A 21,549-nucleotide genomic window follows, 5' to 3' on the forward strand; every position below is an offset into this window, starting at 1 on the left:
AAAGCCGTGTTACACAGTGGGCTTGGGGACAACAGATTCTGTAACTGCTTTTTCTATTAGGATTTTATTCCCTGTTTAGGCCTGTTAGGGTGCTTAATTCTTCATTTCTTAGCACAAAATTGTAAGAGCCTAGTGTTTATCATCGTATGTGAATTGTTTATAAGTATCAGTGTGTATCTTTTGTGTCTTTTTCCTAAAGTTTAGAACTCTAAAATTTGATTTCTTGGTCTAAAATACTAATTTGCAACGGCAGGTGTGTGTTGACCATCATCTTTTTTTTATAGGAAAGAAATGCTGAGAATGCAATCGAAGCCCTTAAGGAATATGAGCCTGAAATGGGCAAAGTATACCGACAGGACAGAAAGAGTGTCCAGCGGATTAAAGCTAAAGACATAGTTCCTGGTGATATTGTAGAAATTGCTGGTGAGTTGAATTTCTCATTTTTTAATTTTACTTTGTTCTGTTTATTCTATTTTATTTTATTCTTGATTGTGTATCTGAATGCAGTCCTCTTCTCAAAGCTCATACTTAAGCATTTTAAAAATTATGCTTCTATGTATCAATTATATTAATAGGTTTTGGTGTCTTCCAAACAAATCAAGTTTTCTATATATTTCTAGGTGTTTGGCACCTCCCCTTGTGTTGATAAAATTTGTTTAAAACAAAAAGTGTTTTGAACTATTGTACCTACTACTTTTGGTCCATGGTAGTACACTAGCACTAGTGAAATAATGAACTTAATCTCTATTTGACAATTAGTTGTAGTGAGCAATTTAGAATACTAGTTAAGGGGCACCTGTATGACTCAGTCGTTAAGTGTCTGCCTCCATTTCCAGTCATAATCCCAAAGCCCTGGGATAGAGTCCTGCATCGTGTACCATGCTCAGTGGGAAGCCTACTTCTCTCACTCCCCCTGCTTGTTCCCTCTCTCGCTGTCTCCCTCTCTGTCAAATAAATAAAAATCTTTAAAAAAAAAAGAATACTAGTTAAAGGATACATAGTTTTTTGGGGTTTATTTTTCCCCGTTTTGATTCTTGACACAAATGTTTAGTCATACTTGTAACTATCAAATTAAGTAGATGGTCAAGGGTAATTTCCTGGCTCTGAAAAGGTTTGCTTTAAAAAACTTCTACATAACATAACACAGAGCCAGGGGTCTCAACTTCAGACCTTCAAAGAGTTTATGAATTAAATGCAGGGCCAGAGCTCTCCACAGATCTTAAAGGAGTTTTGTATCTTTATTGCTCAAGATCAGTGCCATCTTTTTAGGTAGGCCTGAATGCGCAGAAACAGTAAGAACAGTCTAGTGTTTTTGCTGAAGAGTTATCATATCAGATCATTCACATTGTCATGGTTTTTCACAGCTCGCTGAGCTCCAAATACTTACCAGTTGACCCTTGAACAGTGCAGGACTTGGGGCACTCAGGAATCCATGTGTAACTTATGACTTCCCCAAAACTGAACTACTAGTAGACTACTGTTGACTTTTTTTTTTTTAAGGATTTTATTTATTTATTTATTTGACAGGAAGATAACAAGTAGGCAGAGAGGCAGGCAGAGAAGGGGATTGGGGAAGCAGGCCCCCTGCTGAGCAGAGAGCCTGATGTGGGGCTCCATCTCAGGATCCTGAGATCATGACCTGAGCCAAAGGCAGAGCATAACCCACTGAGCCATCCAGGTGCCCCTACTGTTGACCTTTTACAGAACATAGTTAAGACATATTCTGTACATTTATGTTTTATATACTGTAAGTAAGCTAAAGAAAAGAAAATGTTATTAAAATCATAAGGATGAAAAAATGCTGGGGCGCCTGAGTGGCTCAGTTAAGTGTCTGCCTTTGGCTCAGGTCATGATCCCAGGGTCATATGTTCGGACCCCGAGGTAGGCTCTCTGCTCAGTGGGGAGCCTGTTTCTCCCTCTCCCACTCCCCATGCTTATGCTCACTCTGGTTCTTTTTTCTGTCAAATAAAATCTTAAATATATATTTACAGGATTGTATTATTTTTAAAAAATCCATTTTTTAAACTAACTTTGACATAAGATTATCGTAAGAATAGTAACAGTTCCCATGTACCCTTTATCCAGATTCTCAAAGTGTTAACGTTTTATCATGTGTGTTACCCTCTTGCAGTCAATTATCTAAAAATAACGACGGAAGGATTTTGAGTGTATGAATAGTGGTTCTTTTTTTTTTTTTTTTAAAGATTTTATTTATTTATTTGACAGCGAGAAATCACAAGTAGATGGAGAGGGAGGCAGAGAGAGAGAGAGGGAAGCAGGCTCCCTGCTGAGCAGAGAGCCCGATGCGGGACTCGATCCCAGGACCCTGAGATCATGACCTGAGCCGAAGGCAGCAGCTTAACCCACTGAGCCACCCAGGCGTCCCCTGAATAGTGGTTCTTAAGCAGAGGTACACATCAGAATCATCTGGGGGTGCTCTTTAAAGTTTTTACCAGGTCGCATCCCAAAATAATTGAATCTCCCTTGGGCATGAAATTATGGCCTTTGTAGTTTGACAGGTGAGTCTCAAATTTCAATGCAGAGTGCCAGGTTTTAATAACAGATGGTTGTATGGAGCAGACAGGGCTTGGGATGTAGAATTGAAGGCATTGGCAGGTTTTCTGGTTTAGGTGACTGGATGGTGAAGGTGCTGGTAGTTGAGGAAGAAACCTCAGAGGTAGGTGGTTTGTCTTCCCAGAAGTATGTATGTGAGAGGTGCAGAGGCTGATAATGTCACCTGAATTTGTGTATGAGATTCCATTTGACTTCATGTGTTTTCCATTTCTCCAGCCTAATCTGGTAATATATACTCTTCAGCCTCACATATAAAAAATATTTTAAGAATTTTTATGCTAGTTGGGCTACTTCAGTGTATTGAGTCTGTATGAAAAGTTAGAGAAGGGGCGCCTGGGTGGCTCTGTGGGTTAAGGGCTCTGCCTTCGACTCAGGTCATGATCCCAGCTCTCTGCTCAGCGGGGAGTCTGCTTCCCCCTTTCTCTCTGCCTGCCTGTCTGCCTACTTGTGATCTCTGTCTGTCAAATAAATAAATAAAATCTTTAAAAAAAATTTTTTTTAGAGAAATTACCATCTAAGCGTTTGTCCTGAGTTTGTATCAGTAGATGGCAGTGGTAAACAGCGTCTGAGGGAGCTGTAACCTTGACCCTGGAGGCGTCTTCCCTTTTGAAGAGATAAAGGCCAGCTACTCTTTTGATCTGTCTTCTCCAGGCTTTCCTGTGTCAGTAGGTCATTCTGACCACCTAATTAGCTTGAGAGAAGCTTGGGAGTCATCTTGGTCCTTCCTTCTCATTATCTGTCTCTAAGACCATTTGTCTCGAAAACAAACCCCAAACCCAAATTTGTGAATTTCTGTTTTCTCAGTTACTAGCTCATACTGGGACTGTCCTTGTGTCCTTACTGTGCTCTGGATTCCTTTGTCTCTTCCAGTCTTTTCTCCACGTAGCAGCCAGAGCAGTTTCCTAAAGATCCTGTTGTTTACTTATCTGCCAAAATTCTTCAGTGGCTTCCTGATTGCACCTGAAATATAAAATGCTTTTCACCTAAAAGACCTTGCTTCATATGGCTCCTCCTCACTTCTGTGATTTCATCTCATGCCTTTCTCTATGCTCCAGCCATGCAGGCTTCTGTTTTCAGTTTTCAGTACCACCGAACTCTCCTGATCTTTTGGGGGAAGTTATAAGCAAACTTTGTAATTTATTAATTTACCCAGTGCCCAGATCTCACAGGGACAAAGCTTTGTTTATAGCCCTAGTCTACCTGACTGTTCTTGCCCATTGTGAAATGCTGTTTCCTATAATGTAATGTTTTGTATGTTTGTGTGTATATATATATTTTTTAAGATTTTATTTATTTATTTGACAGAGATCACAAGTAGGCAGAGAAGCAGGCAGAGAGATAGTAACACATCCCTGCTGTACAGAGAGCCCAATGCAGGGCTTGATCCCAGGACCCTGGGATCATGACCCGAGCCGAAGGCAGAGGCTTTAACCTACTGAGCCACCCAGGCGCCCCATGTTTATATATGTTTGATGGCTTAGGAAGGACAAATTTTATGATTGGATCAGTGTGTGTGACCTAAGATTTCCAGTCTCCTGGAGTACCCTTATTTGCATATGTTGTGGTGAAATACACAGAGTATAAAGTTTACCATTTTGACTGTTTTTAAGTGTACAGTCCCGTGGCATTAAGCACATTCACATTATTGTGTGATCATCTCCAGACCATCATCCATCCATCTCCAGAACCCTTTGTTTTCTCAAACTGACCACCTCTTCCCATTTTCCCTTTTCCCCCTTCTTTGGCTTCTGGCAACTATGCCCTTTCTTTTACTGTTCAAAAAACAATCATTTTAATGTTGAAAGATGAGTTTAAATCCCTCCTCTTGCGTGAATAGACTTACTAGTAACTATTTTAAGCAATAAACACATTTAGACCCATTCTGCTTTCACCTCTTTTGGAAACCTTTGTGGGGAGTGCAAGCAGTACTAGTAGCAGCACTTTTTCCTTCCTAGTCTCCCCACTGGACACGAATTGCTAAAAGCATGTGCAATGCTTGCACATTGGGCTCTTGTATACTACTCTTGAATTTTGACCATTGTGAGGAATGCAGAACAGAGGTGGTATCTAGTTTTAGATAGATGCAAACATGTTGTTAAATACTGTTGTCCTACCAGTAGGCAGTGAGCTCCTTAAGGGCAGAGCTGTCACACTGACCATCATAATCTTGCTGGGGATGTGACAGTCTTAGTGAATAATAAAGAAGTATGTGGTAGGTTCAGCTAATAGAAACATGGTTATTGTGCAGCTTCCGTGCAGAGCAGATAAGTGGAAGTCTATATGCACACATACAATAATAGCTAAACTTGGAGTGTGCAGCAGATACCGTGACTGGTTACAAATGTTTGGTTCTTCACCTGAGGAGCACACTCTGTGTATGTGTGCTGTGCTTCACACTTGACAGTTGAGGAAACGGAGTCTTTGTGACTTACTGCTTCTGTCTTCAACTGTAGCTCATTTGCTAGAGAATGTACTGTGTACTTAGTGTACACATAGCAGGTCTTTCAGTTATATTTTTATTTGTTAGATGCGCAGGTCACAATTTTTTTTAAGCAACTTTATTGAGATATAATTCACATATCTTAACATTTACTCTCTTGAAGTGTACAACTGAGAGGTTTATAGTATATTCAGAGTTAGGTAATCATGATCACTATCTAATTTCAGAACATTTTCATCCCCTAAAAAAAGAAACCCTCTACCTATTAGCAGTCATTCCCCCTGCCTCTTGCCCCTAGGCCCCAGCAGCCACAATTTTCCTGAATATTGACTATAAATGGGACCATACAGTATATGACCTTTTGAGACTGCCTTCTTCACTTGGCATATTATTTTTCAGAATTCATCCATGCAGCATCGGTCACATATTTCATTCATGTGTATAATGTATCTCATTGCTTTTTTGGCTGAATATCCCATTATTTGGGTGTAGCACATTATATTTATCTACTCATCAGTTTACCAATATTTGGGTTGTTTTCCCCTTTTGGCCTTGATGAATAATGCTACTGTGAGTATTCGTGTACAAGTTATGTGTAAACATACGCTTTTACTCTCTTAGGTACACCCTTAGCCATGGAATTGCTGGAGCATATGACTACTCTATGTTTAACATTTTGAGCGACTTATGTGAAGTAGTTGCATTATTTTCCATTTCCAACAGCAACATTCAAGTTCCAGTTTCTCCACATTCTCACTGATGCTTGTTACTGTCTTTATTTTCTAATTTTAGCCATTAAGTGTTATCTTCCCTAATTTCCTAATGAGCATCTTGTACTATTTTCTGTTAGTGTGTTGTCTTTGGAGAAATGTCTTTTCAAATCCTTATCCATTTAAATTGGGTTATTTGTCTTCTTAGTGATATGTAAGGGTTCTTTGTTATTGTTGTTCTTTGTTTTTTTTTTACATATCCTATATCAGATATGGTTTCCAAGAATGTTTCCTGTACTGTAGGTTTTCTTTTTTAATTTCTTGGTGTCCTTTGTAGCATAAACATTTTTGATTTTGATCAAGTCCCATTTGTCAGTTTTTTTTCTTTTGTTGCTTGTGCTTTTGATATCCTAAGGTACTGTTGCCTTATCTAAGGTCACGAAGGGTTTTTTTTGTTGTTTTGGTTTTGTTTTTTAAAGATTTTATTTATTTGAGAGAGAATAAGTGAGAGAGAGCATGAGAGAGGAGAAAGTCACAGGGAGAAGCGGACTCCCCAAGGAGCTGGGAGCCCAATGCGGGACGAGATCCTGGAAGTCCGGGATCATGACCTGAGCCAAAGGCAGTCGCTCAACCAACTGAGCCACGCAGGCACCCAGTCATGAAGGTTTTTATATGTGGTGTGAGGTGTGTAGGGGTTGGGCTTCCTTCTTTTGCATTGGGATATCCAGTTGTCTGAGCACCATTTGTTGAAAAGACTTATTCATTGAATTGTCCTGGCTCCCTTGTCAAAAATCAATTGACCACATTTTCCAATACAAATGGACTATTATTCCATTGATCTGTGTGTCTATCCTTGGGCCAACACCCACACGGTCTTGGTTTGTTTTGTAAGTGTTGACGTCATTGTGTTTGTGTCCTCTCTACTTTGTTGTTTTTCTTTATGCTTTAGATTATACTGGGTCCTCTGCATTTCCGTATAAATTTTAAGATTAGCTTGCTAATTTCTCCAAAACAAAAAAAAAGTGGGATCTTGATAAGAGTAATGTTGATTGTATAGATCATTTGGGGGAATATGGCCATCAACACCATTAAATCTTCAGTGTAAGAAAATGCCACTTGGCTGATCATGTATGGTATCTTTCCATTTAAGTCTTTTATTTTTTCAGTGTAGGTCTTTTGTTTTAGCCTTCTGTTGTTTACAGTGTACAAGTCTTGTATTTCTCTTGTTTATTCATAAGTACTTTATGTTTTTGTTTGGGAGCTATGTGTAATTGGGTTTGTTTTCTCTTTCATTTTTAGATTATTCTTTGCTGGTGTATAGAAATACAATTGAGGGGCACCTGGGTGGCTCAGTGGGTTAAGCCGCTGCCTTCGGCTCAGGTCATGATCTCAGGGTCCTGGGATCGAGTCCCGCATTGGGCTCTCTGCTCAGCGGGGAGCCTGCTTCCTCCTCACTCTCTCTCTCTCTGCCTGCCTCTCTGCCTATTTGTGATCTCTCTCTGTCGAATAAATAATAAAATCTTAAAAAAAAAAAAAAAGAAAGAAAGAAATACAACTGATTTTTGTCTGTTGATCTTAAACCTTGCAATCTTGCTGGAATCTTACTAGTTCTTCAAGAGTCCTCCTTAAGATTTTTTATAAATAAGATCATGTTAATTGCCCTTGATAGAATTCCCAGTAGACTATTGAATAGAAGTGGCAAGAGCAGACATCCTTGTCTTGTTTCTGATCATAGGGGGATAAGCATAGTCTTTTATCATGAAGTCTGATGTTAACTGTGGCTTTTGTAGATGGCTCTTGTCATGTTGAAGCCAGATGACAATTTAATTTTTGGGTTGTCAATATATTGTTGTTTGGTCTATTTGGTGACTTTTCATGGTGGTTGTATATTTATATCCAAATTAGAAATGATAATTATGCTGAATTACTAGAACTATCGGGTCACTGAATTGGGTAACACATAATCCTAAAACATGTGCAAGGATATATGGAACCTTTTTAGAAAAACATACTGTGACTGCTTAACCTGAGCCAGATAAATAAGCATTTATTTAATAAAACATTAAAATTGTACATGTCGAGGGTTTTTAACATCTGTTTTTATCAGGATTAGTAACCTGATGGACTCTGCCGTTTGGCATTTAGCCCAATAATTCAGTTCTGTGAACCATAGAAACGAATTTTAAGTATAGGTCTAAATTATTTCTTGGCAACCAGTCTCTACATAGCCTGGAGGGATAAATAGCACAATCTGTGCTTTTATTTATTTATTTTTTAAGATTTTATTTATTTGACAGAGATCACAAGTAGGCAGAGAGTCAGGCAGAGAGAGAGAGGAGGAAGCAGGCTCCCTGCTAAGCAGAGAGCCTGATTTGGGGCTCGATCCTAGGACCCTGGGATCATGACCTGAGCTGAAGGCAGAGGCTTTAACCCACAAGCCATTGAGGCGCCCCCAATCTGTGCTTTGGGATGTGGTGACTTTTATATTTTCATTTAAATTAATGAAATTAAGTTTAAGGGAGTTTTTTGACGAATTTAAAAACTGGAGAATATTGTGAACTGTTTTGGAGGTAATAGCAAGTGTGGAGTTACTATTTGGATACCTGCAGAAAGACGTTTTTGTAGCCATCTTTTTGGATATAGGGTTTATCTCTTAAATTCGGTTGATAAAGTCCTTTTTGTTAGCTTTTGGGTATCTATAGTTTTGCTGAATTTTCTGAAGGCTAGGCTGAACCAAGAGGTTTTTTGAGGGGGAGATGTAGGGATTGAGGAAGTTAAATTTCAGGTACTGCTATACCAGCTAATAACCTTTCCAAGGAGACATTGTGTAAGCATGCATAGCAAATGCTGTGTAAACCTAGAATATAGGAGCCAAATAAAACTGCTTTGGCAAGTAAAAATACAAAAATAGTTACCTACGTTTTTGTCTGAAGCCACAGTACTTTTGTATTAATGCCAGGAAAATATTTGGATGGATAGAAACCAAAATTAGTAAAATCAGGTATAATTTTATGAGAAATGAACATCCATATTTTTAAGTTTTCTGGATTATTTTATAATCTTATTAAAGTCAAGTATGGTAGTTCTAAAAGTCATCACTTCAGAAATTTGGGGGTTCCAGTGTATGCCTAGGGGGGTTATTTATTAACTCTCAAGGCCATTGTGTTTGGGATTGTTTAAATCAAACTTTATGTATGTTAAGCTGGAGTTGGTGATTAAGTACAAAGATATATGTATGCTTAGATGATTTCTGTCCTATAGTTAAGTATACTTTACAGCAAATCCTATCTTAAGATTATGTAAGTGACAGAAACGACAGTCTTAACATAAAATTGCATTTGCTTTAGCTTCTAAAGAGTTTTTTTTTTTATTTTTCTAAAATGAAAAGTAAATGTGCAGTAAGTAGAGCCAGCAGTTTTGGGATTTAGTCGATAAAAAGACTAATTCTTAAACTTGGCAACTATTTAGGAAGAAAAGTTTTACTTTTTTTTTTTTTTTTAAGATTTTATTTATTTATTTATTTATTTATTTGACAGATCACAAGTAGAGAGGCAGGCAGAGAGAGGATGGGAGAAGCAGGCTCTCTGCTAAGCAGAGAGCCTGATGCCGGGCTTGATCCCAGGACCCTGAGATCATGACCTGGGCTAAAGGCAGAGGCTTAAGCCACTGAGCCACCCAGGTGCCCGAAAAGTTTCACTTTTTTTTTTTTTTTTTTTAAAATTTTGTTTATTTACTTGACAGAGATCCCAAGGAGGCAAAGAGGCAGGCAGAGGGGAGGGGGGAGGGAAGCAGGCTTCCTGCTGAGCAGAGAGCCTGATGTGATGCAGGGCTCCATCCTGGGACCCTGAGATCATGACCTGAGGCGAAGGCAGAGGTTGAACCCACAGAGCCACCCAGGTGCCCCAAAGTTTCACTTTTGATAGTCATCTTGCAATAATGGAAATTAGTAACCTGTGGAGCGGTATTTCCAAGCAGTTGAGAGAAAGGAAAGACAAAGTTATAAAATACAAAGGTGACTGATTGACTGAAGAACCCGGATTATTATTCTAATTCTATATGATACTGGACAGCTTAACCTCTGCAGAATTGAGTAGTTAGAGTAGACTTTTTTTAAAGGCGCTTTCTCGCTCTAAAAGATGTCTGATTCTGATAACATGGCCTTATCATTTGTTAACTGGGGCCATGAGTCCAGGTGTACTTTTGCTTTTAGGAAGAAAAGTATTGAAGCAGTCTGAACAGTCAGCAGACACTTTAATCCATAACTGTCAAGCTCCCTAAACCCTAAAACAAATACCCAAGATACTAGTTCTGTGCTATAGAGCAGAAAGGTTTGCAAACTCTGTGTGTGTGTGTGTGTGTGTGTGTGTGTGTGTGTGTGTGTGTGTGTACGTACACAGAGCCTTTTAGTAAATATTTGAGGCTCTGTGGGCTCTAGTCTCTGTAGAAAAATATGTATGTGTACATACATATTTATTAAGCCCTTAAAAATGTAAAGATCATTCTTATCTTGTGGGCTCTTTTAAAGTTTTTATTTTTATTTATTTAAGAGAGAGAGCATGGGGGTGTGCACCTACTTGAGCAGGGGGCACTGGGAGAGGGAGAAAATCTCAAGCAGACTTCATGCCAAGCGCAAAGCCTGACTTGGGGCTCCATCTGAGGACTCTGGGATCATGACCAAGCTGAAATCAAGAGTTAGACCATTAATTTGCTGAGCCATCCAGGGACCCCCTTGAATACTCTTTTAAAAACAGATAAAATAGGCCTTCAAATCTGGCCAGCTGCTTACAGCAGTGTTTCCCTGACTTCATGGGGAAGGGGGTTTTGTTACTGTCCAGATTTTACTTCTGTAGGTCTGGAATAGGATCTGATTGTTTGGCACTTCTGTCAGGCTCCCAGGTGGACCACACTTTGGGAAACGGAGCTCTAGTGCAGTAATTCTTTTTATTTATTTATTTTTTTTTTTAAGATTTTATTTATTTATTTGACAGAGATCATAAGCAGGTGGTGGGGTGGGGAAGCAGGCTCCTTGCTAAGCATAGAGTCTGACACGGGGCTCAATCCCAGGACCCTGAGATCATGACCTGAGCCAACTAGGCGCCCCTCTAGTGCAGTAGTCCTTAATCATTTCTAGATTACAGTCCCTTTGAGAATTGATGAATTCTCTCCTCCAAAGACACATTAAAATCTTGGATGCAATTTCAAGGTGGGTTCATTTGTCCTTCTTCCCAGAAATTCATGTCAGTATCTAGCTATTTGGTTTTTAAGAGTACATACTCCGTATGATCCAGCAATTCCATTTCTGGGTATATATATCTGAAGGAAAGGAAATCACTATCCCAAAGAAATATCTGTATCCCCATGTTACTTGTAGTGCTATTTACAATAGGCAAGACATGGAAACAACCTAAATGTCTGTTGATGGATGAATGGGTGAAGAAATGTGTTATATATGTGCAGTGGAATATTTCTCAGCCATAAAAAAGGTTGTCACGTCATTTGCAACATGGATGAACCTTGAAGATGTTAAGTGAAATAAGAGATAGACACATATTGTGTGATCCCACTTACATGTAGAATCTTAAAAACAAACAAACAAACAAACAACTCTTAGAGATCAGATTGGTGTTTGCCAGGGACATCCAGGAGAGGGAATTGGGTGCAGGTGGCCAGAAGGTACAGAATTCTAGTTATAAGACAGATACTCAGGAGATGTAATGTCAAGCATGATGGACTTTGGTTAACAATACTATATTGTATATTTGAAAGTTGCTAAAAGCTTGTATCACAAGGAAAAAAATTGTAACTGTGAGCTGATGGATGTTAACTAATTGTAGTAATCATTTTGCGGTTTATACATATATCAGATCATTGTTACACACCTTAAGCTTATACTGTGTTATATGTTGCTCTCAATAAACCTGAGGAAGGGGAGAAGTACAATTAAGTGGTGTAATTAAGTTAAATATTGTTAAGCAATTTACATAGTATTGCTGGAACATTGTTAAATAGGTTTTTCTTGTTTCTAAAATGATAAACATGGGTTGCCTGACTGGTTCAGCTCAGTTGATAAAGGCTCTTTATCTTGGAATCATGAGTTTAAGCCCCCACGTTGGGAGTAGTAGACATTACTTACCACACCCCCTGAAAAAAGAAAAAAAAAAAAAAACCAAATGCTCCAAAATGATAAACATGGATCAGAGAAGTAGAAGCAAAAATGTATGACCAAATAAGGTGGGGAGCAGGTTTGCTATCTTGACTTTCCCCCATATGGAGTTGTTTTGCAGTGAGAAGAACGGAGCTAGCTGGAGGTATAGGTCTGAGCCTCTGCGTCCAAATAGTGTAGAAATCATTATCCCAGGTGTTCCTGTAAGTCATAGGTCTGTTTCAGAATCAGAGATGTTAAGTTCTTAATCTTTTTTTTTTTTTTAAGATTTTATTTATTTATTTGACAGAGAGAGATCACAAGTAGGCAGAGAGGCAGGCAGAGAGAGAGAGGAGGAAGCAGGCTCCCTGCCGAGCAGAGCCCAATGCGGGACTCGATCCCAGGACCCTGAGATCATGACCTGAGCCGAAGGCAGCGGCTTAACCCACTGAGCCACCCAGGCGCCCCTTAAGTTCTTAATCTTAAGAAGATTTGAAGAAGAGCAAATAGTCTTACAGAAATCAGTCCAGATGTATTAGAAGCAGAGAGTTTTGAGACCTAGGTCCCTTCATTCATCATTCAACGTTGTTAAAACTTTAAGAACCTCGGAAACAAGGAACTCAGGCAGGTCTCCTCTGACCATCAGATCACACGATGGACTAGTTGATCTTGAAGCCTCACCTAAATCTCCTGGGGCTGGCATTTCCTGATTTCCTGTAATTACCTCCTCCCTATGCCCCATGACTCAGAGGTAGTCACAGTACCAGTAAGTACCATCTCTATCCATGTCACTCTGATTAAGATTTTGGAAATTAGAAGAAACCGTGTTGTATCGGGAACCTGTTTCCTAAGTGTGATACAGAACTTCCAAGAGCACCGAATTTGACTATGTAAAAATGTAAAATAACTTTGATCTTGAAGATAAAAGAATTTTGAAAAATAAAGTATTCCAATGCTCAGGAAAATACAAGATTGAGAATGAAGAAATGGCAGGAAATAAATTTGGTGGGAGTATGTTTTGGGGAAAATTTTGCTTCTATGAATCTGTCCTCTGGAAGTAATCTCAGTATGCAAAGATGTTTAGCGTAACAGTGTAATAGGAAAAATAAATGCCCAGATGGCCATGAAAATGGTGACTGATTTAGTATGTAGTATTGCTATAAGTGCTGTGACCTTGAGCAAGTTTGCTCTGTGTGCCTCACTTTTCACATCTGTAAACTGGGAATGAATATAATCACACCTTTCTTAGAATTGTGAAGGTTGTTAGTAACCCATAAAGCCCTTATGGAAGTGCTTGGTATGGAATAAGCAAGCATTCCCCAAATTTTAGAGGGTGTTAGCACTATGCAGCCATTTAAAAAGCATGAGTATATATTAATGTAAAAGGTTTGTGATTTCTATGTCAGTGAAGTTTTAGTACGTGTTATCCATAGAGAAATGCCTAGGACAGAAGATGTTAACAGCTGGTATCTATTTGGATGAGGGGATTGAGGAACAGGTTTCACCTTTTAAAAGCAGACTTTGCTTTTGTAGTACTGAGAAAAGTGCTGGTGGGTATGCTGGGTACTGTGTGTTGTAAGCCTACTTAGTGATGGGCTGCTTCTGCAGCGTCTCTTGAGCAGTTACCTTACACCTCCAGCCACTGGAAACTTGGCTCTTCGGGACAAGCTATGCCATTTTTAGTCCATTTTGATATAAAATACTCCTCATTATGAGCTCAAATAAAGTCATCTGTTGTGTATGTTAGTTTTTCACTTTTTTAGTCACACAGAAGTTTGAGTCTTCCTGCCATGATAGCCTGTGAGGTACGTGAAGGAAGGTAAACTCATGGCCCTTTTAGAATCAGGGGAGCTTAAACGACTAGCAGCTGGAGCAGCAGCAGCTTGTCTGGTCGAATGAGGCAGTTGTGATTCGAGTGCTAACAGTGTAGTGTATGCTAAAATTTTATTATTTTTTTAAAAAGATTGTATTTATTTATTTGAGAGAGAGGCAGGAGAGGGAGAAGCAGATTCCCTGCTGGGCTGGAAGCCCAACTCGGGGCTTAATCCCAGGACCTGGAGATCATGACCTGAGCTGAGGGCAGACTCTCAACCATCTGAGCCACCCAGGTGCCCCATGCTAAAATTTTAATTTCCAAGTTAGTTTTAGCTCTTTGAGCTGTTCATTCTTTTCTTTTCTTTTTCTTTTTTTTTTTTTTTTAAGATTTTATTTATTTGACAGACAGAGATCACAAGTAGGCAGACAGGCAGGCAGAGAGAAAGGGGGAAGCAGGCTCCCTGCTGAGCAGAGAGCCCGATGTGGGGCTCGATCCCAGGACCTGAGGATCATGACCTGAGCTGAAGGCAGAGGCTTTAACTCACTGAGCCACCCAGGTGCGCCATGTAATTATTTTCAAACCCTTTACCATCTTGATGGTTTTCGTTGGTGCCCAGACTTAAATGCTGTTATATCAGTGGAGTCTGGTTGATATTCTAGACGCTTTTCTGCTCTGATAGTCTAAGGACACTTCTTTGGCAACCTTCATTGCCTTACCAGCTAAAGCCCTGCTCTTGCATGTGCTCTTTCCGCTATACCTCCAATCTCTGCTAGCGTATGTGGGACTTTTTTTGGTGATAGTCTAAATGTAGAATTTCACTAACAGCCACTGTTGCCTCATTCAGCTCAACCAAGTTTGAGATCTCTTTGGTCCTCTTTTCATTATTCTTCTCTTTGTGACGTTCTTCAACTTGAGAATCATAAGTCTGTGATGCTTGTTTATTAAAAGGAGGTAATGTATGCAAGTATTTCATTTGTTGACAGATATTTTTTCTGGTGCCCACTGTGCACTGGCACAGTGCTCGGGGCTAGGAAATGAGTAGCCACTGAGTAGGAAGACTTAGTGAGCAGCACGCACGTGGAGTGAGAGCTTTGGGAAAGGAAAGGGTGGCTCTCTGTGGCTACATCAAAAGGAATAGCAACTTCAAGTGGGAGTCCAGGGAAAGCCTTGCTGTGGTGTGGTTGGAGTGAAGGAGAAGAGGGTGTGTGAAGACTCAGAACTTTGAGGAACTGGAAACCATTGTGTTGTATTAGAGGATGGGGATTGTGGTAAGAAGCAAGCAGGAGCCGGGTCCTGGGAGGTCCTGTAAACCACGGTGATGATCCAAACTTGATCTCAGTTCTGGGAGGAAGAAGCTATTGAAACATTTTACTTTATCTTATTTTAAAGCTTTTATTTATTTATTTGACAGAGAGAGATAAATCATAAGCAGGCAGAGAGGCAGGAGCGGGGGGCGGGAAGCAGGCTCCCCGCTGAGCAGAGAGCCTGATGCGGAACTCAATCCCAGGACCCTGAGATCATGACCTGAGCGGAAGGCAGAGGCTTATTAACCCACTGAGCCACCCAGGCGCCCCTATTGAAACATTTTAAATAAGAGTATTACATTTGCTCTTTGGGGTGCCTGGGTGGCTCAGTGGGTTAATAAGCCTCTGCCTTTGGCTCAGGTCATGATCTCAGGGTCCTGGGATTGAGCCCCATGTAAGACTCCACTCAGAAGGGAGCCTGCTTTCCCCGCACCCCCCTCCCCGCCTCTCTGCCTGCTTGTGATTTATCTCTGTCAAATAAATAAATAAAATCTTAAAAAAAAAAAAGTATTACATTTGCTCTTTTTTTTTTTTTAACATTTGTATTTTTGAAAGAGGAGTCTTCTCATGGGTAATACTCCCAAAAAATGGACTGGGAGCAAACTTTGGTGTGTTATAGCAGTTTGTGATATTCGTTCCCAGCTCACTCTGAGGCCTGGAGAAAAGTAGGCAAGTGGGCTTCTCGAGTGAGGAATTTCATTCACTCTGCCTGACTATAAAAATCTGTGACTCAAATCGGAAACATAATGGAAATGTTTGAGTCATAGTTAAATGTTTCAGTAATTTAGGTTAATTCTATTACAGCTTGCTTTTCCTAGGAGCCATTTAAAATAAAAAACAATAGTGGTATTTAGGAGGTAATTTCTGCCTTATACATAGTTATTCCTTAGAAAAGACTTGAATAGCTGGTAGAATTTGTCACAGTAGATGTTTTTTCCCCTACATATAACCAGTTCAAAAAAGGCCTTGTCTCTGGGGCACCTGGGTCACACAGTAGGTTAAGCATCCAACTCTTAGTTTCGGCTCAGGTCTTAATCTCAGGGTCGTGAGATCGAGTCCTGGGTCAGGCTCTGTGCTTGTGTGAAATCTGTTTAAGATTCTCTATTCCTCTGCCCCTTCATCCCTCTCCTACCCCCAACATGCGTGTGCTCTCTCTATATAAAATTTTTTTTTTAAGATTTTATTTATTTATTTGACAGAGAGATCACAAATAGGCAGAGAGACAGACAGAGAGAGAGATGAGGAGAAGCAGGCTCCCTGCTGAGCAGAGAGCCCCATGCGGGACTCGATCCCAGGCCCCTGGGATCATGACCTGAGCCGAAGGTAGAGGCTTAACCCAGTGAGCCACCCAGGTGCCCCTATAAAATTTTTTTTTTAATTTTTTTTAAATTTATTTATTTATTTGACAGATCACAAGGAGGCAGAGAGAGAGGAAGGGAAGCAGACCCCCTGCTGAGCAGAGAGCCCGATGCGGGACTCCATCCCAGGACCCCGAGATCATGACCCGAGCCGAAGGCAGTGGCTTAACCCACTGAGCCATCCAGGCGCCCTATAAAATTATTTTTTAAGGCCTTTTCTAAGTAATGCTGATTTTAACCATCAGTATTCATTCATTTATTCATTTTTAAGTTTATTTAGTTTTTTTTTAGTAATCTCTACATCCACCAGGGACTTGAACTCACGACCTGATGATCAAGAAGACATGCTCTACCAACTGAGCCAGTCAGGAGCCCCCATCAGAATTTATTTTGGACATAATGATGTAACATAGTTTAAGTACCATGGCTTACATTCTTTACCAGGTTTTAAGATAATGCTTGTGTTCGGGGCGCCTGGGTGGCTCAGTGGGTTAAAGCCTCTGCCTTTGGCTCAGGTCATGATCCCAGGCTCTCTGCTCAGCGGGGAGCCTGCTTCCTACTCTCTCTCTGCCTGCTTCTCTGCCTACTTGTGATCTCCGTCTGTCAAATAAATAAATAAAATCTTTAAAAAAAAAAAAAAGATAATGCTTGTGTTCATTTCTAAAATGTGGCAGAGTAATTTCCTTTGACTTTTACTTCCATTCTTGATGACATATCTATTTTGTTCAGAGTGGAAATCCCTATTGTGGTAGCAGGTTAGAGTTTATGGACTTAGGAGGTCAAGAGCTGAATTTGGAAAGTGTCAGATGTTAAACAAATGGAAGGTATTTATAATAGAGTTTATTCTTTTATTACGCCACCAGAACCCAAGAGATGGGGGAAAATTTTCAGAGGAAAAAATTGCAGAGCATCCCCTTGGCAAGAGTAAGAATTTTCCACTACCACTTGCCCTAAGGGCATTGACATGCCCCATCAGGGAAATATTACTGGGTGCAATCATCAGGAACAGCACTGCCTGCTCCTCACTCACAAAACCCTCTGTCTGAAATTCACAGAAGCCTGCAGACAAAAGAAAATTATGCCTTAGTTTGAAAAGTATCCATTGAATCTAATGAATCTTTTCCTTCCTTAGAGTGTGCTTCCTAATAGATTAAATCCTAAATTGACTCTTAAAAAACACAAAGCAGAGTCACGCTGTAGGTTAAAAGAAGTCTTTCCTTCTTTGAAGTTCCTTAGGTAAGACCATTTCTACTTCGAGCTTTAGTTACCTAACTAAAATGAGGACATAGGTTGATCAAGATGATGTAAGGGCGTTTCTAGCTAAGAGAATACTAGAACATAGCAAGTTTTTAAGACCAGTTTGGATTGATGCTTCCTTATGGCTTTATGCTGCTTTCTCACAGAGATCAGTTACAAATGGAAGCATACATAAAACTTTGAGAGAGAGCAGACACCTTTGCAAGTGAGCAGTGGGAGGGACAGAGGGATGGGGAGAGAATAGGCTGACTCCGTGCTGATCGCAGAGCCCGAGATGGGGCTCAGTCCAACAACTCTGAGATCGTGACCTGTGCTAAAATGAAGAGCCAAGATGGCTTAATCAAATGAGCCACCCAGGTGCCCCCTAAGACTTAAAGGTAATAAATTTCTCAAGGTGTTCTTGGCCTAGAGCTGGCATACTTGGCACTTGAAAAACGGCACAAAGTAAACAGGCTGTTCTGAACAAGCCCTTCATGGGATCTATAATCCATTATTAGACTTGGTGGTGGTTGTTGTTTCTTGTATTATTTTTTGTGTTTGGAGAACTTTTCAAAAGGTGGATTTCTAGACCCAACCCCAGACGCATTGAACCAGATTCTTGAAGAGCAGGCCCTGAGATTGTATGGTTTATAAACAGCTCCCAGATGAAATTTTTCTTATAACTCTCAAATATTTAATTGCCTCCCAGTTAAGTTGACAAAATTGCTGTTTGGTTGAGAAAAGCTTGAGGTCAGTTTTTTTTAAGGGCTTCCCAGGTCATTTGTTCTATTAGCATTTCACATCTGAGTCATTCCTAAATATTTTTTTTTAAAGATTTTATTTATTTATCAGAGGGGGTGGGAGAGAGCGAGCACAGGCAGACAGAATGGCAGGCAGAGGGAGAAGCAGGCTCGCGGCCGAGCAAGGAGCCTGATGTGGGACTCGATCCCAGCATGCTGGGATCATGACCTGAGCCGAAGGCAGCTGCTTAACCAACTGAGCCACCCAGGCATCCCAGAGTGTGCAACTCTAGATGTCAGAGTTGTGAGTTCCATTCCCATGTTTGCATGTGCAACTCTAGATGTCAGAGTTGTGAGTTCGATTCCCATGGGATTGAGCCCCATGTTGGGCTTCCTGCTCAGCGGGCAGTCTGCTTCTTCCTCTGTCCCTTCCCCCCTCCAAGTGCACTCTCTCTTTCTCAAAATTGTTTTAAATGAAATGGGTTTTGTGGTTTTTTTTTTTAATTTGTCAGAGAGAGAGAGATCACACATAAGCAGGGGGAGATGGAGGGAGAGGGAGAAGCAGGCTCCCACTGAGCAGAGAGCCCGACAGGGCTTGATCCCAGGACCCTGGAATCATGACCTAAGCTGAAGGCAGACATTTAACCAACTGAGCCATCCAGGCACCCCAAATGTTCTGCTTTTAAAATGCTGGTATGTGATCAGTTGTTGGAGTGCAAAAGTGTCTTAGTACTTAAAGGTCATTGGGACCTCTGTGCCGTATTAGAAATTTTTGGCACCTGTGACAATAAGAAATATTTTCAAGTAAATTTTCCATTTGAGGTCATAGTTCATCATTGAATCTTGTATTCTTTTCATGTTCAAGATCATGCGTGGTCAAGTTAATTATGACATCCAGAAAAAATACAGTAAAAAATTTTAAATGGTTTCAAATTTCCATCTCGATGGGGCATTTTACTGTTGTAGGTCTCTGAAGTTTCATACAGGTTGATTGTAGTAGGAACAGAATTAAAGTGAAAGGTTCTCGTTTATTCAGTTGGGGAGTATTGCTATTCATTGCATAAGCATTTCCAGCAGGAATTTCACCTTAACCTAATGTGTCCCTGCAGTGAAATGCAAGGATGAATTTTGCCTCTTGAGATTATACACTCACAGTCTGTTTCTGGGCTGTTTTGTGACCACATTTCCTAGTTAGGTTACAGGGCTAGTTAATGAACTGGAGCTCAAAAAGCAAATCATACTCTTCCTACACTTCAAAGCTCTGAATTGCACAAAAATCAGAGCTAAAATAGAGGGCTTACCAAATGAATCTAATTGGACAGTGTGGCTATTTTGCCAGGTTATATATAACCAGTGATAGTTAAAATTCAGTGTGTAATCATGGAAAATGAACATTTGACTTAAAAATACTATACGTAGGGGTGCCTGAGTGGCTCAGTGGGTTAAGCCCCTGCCTTCGGCTCAGGTCATGATCTCAGGGTCCTGCGATCGAGTCCCGCATTGGGCTCTCTGCTCAGCAGGGAGCCTGCTTCCCTTCCTCTCTCTCTGCCTGCCTCTCTGCCTACTTGTGATCTCTGTCAAATAAATAAAATTTAAAAAAAAATACTATATGTAGAGGTGCATGGCTGGCTCAGTCATTTAAGCATCTGACTCTTGATTTTGGCTGCGGTCGTAATCTCAGGGCTCTGTGCTGGGCACGGAGCTTGCTTAAGATTCTCCCTCTGCCTCTCCCACCACCCCCCAACTCCCCCTTTAAAAAAAAAAAAAAAAACCTATATGCAGTTTGAGGAGAGACTATACCTGTTGTAATTTTTAGCTCTCCCTAGTTATCAAACTTGGAAAACTACCATAGTTACTTTCAGAAAGTCAGGGAAAGTTGTTGTACACTTATTTTAATGTCCAGTTGCTTTCGTACTGATATGTGCGTGTTCAGTATTATTTGGATGTCTACAGTGTGCTAGACACTGTTTTCAAGACCATGTAACATTGGCTTTATCTGTCCCTGCGTCTGCACTGTGGCATTTACTGTCTGAACTAGAGATGTGGACCCTTTAAGAGCTGTTAAAGGACCACTTTGGCCCAGGGAAGAAGACTTATTTGACTTAAAGATTTATTTGACTCAAGAGTGAGGTGATGCAGGAGGTTTATTCATTTATTTGATAAATCAAATTTCAAAAGGTACAAAGTGAGAAGTCTCCCTCTACTCCATACCCAGTTACAGCATTAAGATTTTGAATACCTTCCCAAAGGTATTTCCTTATAGGAATGATAGTCCATATAGGTGATGCTTCACACTTGTGTTTTTCCCCTTAGTATACAGTGTATCTTAGAGGAAATTTTCACTTCGGTATGAAAGGAGTTGTTTTACCTTTCTATAGTTAATTTAAAAAACCTATGCTGTAACTAAACTTACTCTGCTGAGCCTATCTGAAGAACAAATTCCTTGTAGTGGATTATATGGGGTAAAAAGATTGTGCTTGTAGTTTTTGATATATATTGTCAAACTGCCCTCCAGAGATTTTGTAACATTTTTTTCTTAGTGCTCAGCAGCCATATGTACGGGTGGTCACAAAGTCTGGAAGCTGAGTTGAATTATAAACACTGAATGAACTGTTACTTTTACATAGAACATGTAATACATTACGTGCAGTTGATTTGTCCTTACTAACTGTGTACTAGCACAGAATATCATTGATCTCTGCTCAGGCACTTGCCTCTAAGTGATTTAGGACTCTGAATTTTTTTTCCTCCTATTTACACCAAAATTTCCAGATTTTGTAGCCCCCCATAATAAGAATCCCTATTTCTTCTTTTCTTTTTTTTTTTTTTAAGATTTTGTTTGTTTGACGAGAGCGCGAGAGAGGGAACATAAGCAGGGGGAGAGGGAGAAGCAGGCATCCTGCTGAGCAGGGAGCCTGATGAGGGCTTGATCCCAGGACCCTAGCATCATGACCCAAGCTGAAGGCAGGCAGATGCTTAACAACTGAGTTACTGGGCACCCCAAGAATCCCCCATTTCTTTTTTTCTTTTTTTTTTTTTTAAGATTTTTAAAATTTATTTATTTGACAGCGAGGGAGGGAACACAAGCAGGGGGAGTGGGAGAGGGAGAAGCAGGCTTCCCGCTGAGCAGGGAGCCCGATACAGAGATACAGAGCTCTACAGAGCTCGGTCCCAGGACGCTGGAAGCATGACCTGAGCTAAAGGCAGACACCTAACAACTGAGCCACTC

General features: G+C 40.3%; 1 protein-coding gene across 1 annotated transcript in view; it reads left to right on the forward strand.

Annotated features, from left to right (window-relative positions):
• The window catches only part of ATP2A2 (ATPase sarcoplasmic/endoplasmic reticulum Ca2+ transporting 2), a 60,118-nt gene that overhangs the window by 13,951 nt on the left and 24,618 nt on the right, over positions 1-21,549 (forward strand). The window contains exon 5 of the mRNA XM_059408392.1: positions 285-423. Within this exon, the coding sequence (XP_059264375.1) occupies positions 285-423 (139 nt within the window). The remainder of the gene's footprint in view (positions 1-284; positions 424-21,549) is intronic.

The sequence above is a fragment of the Mustela nigripes genome, chromosome 8, assembly GCF_022355385.1.
Source record: "Mustela nigripes isolate SB6536 chromosome 8, MUSNIG.SB6536, whole genome shotgun sequence".
NCBI classification, from domain to species: Eukaryota; Metazoa; Chordata; class Mammalia; order Carnivora; family Mustelidae; genus Mustela; species Mustela nigripes.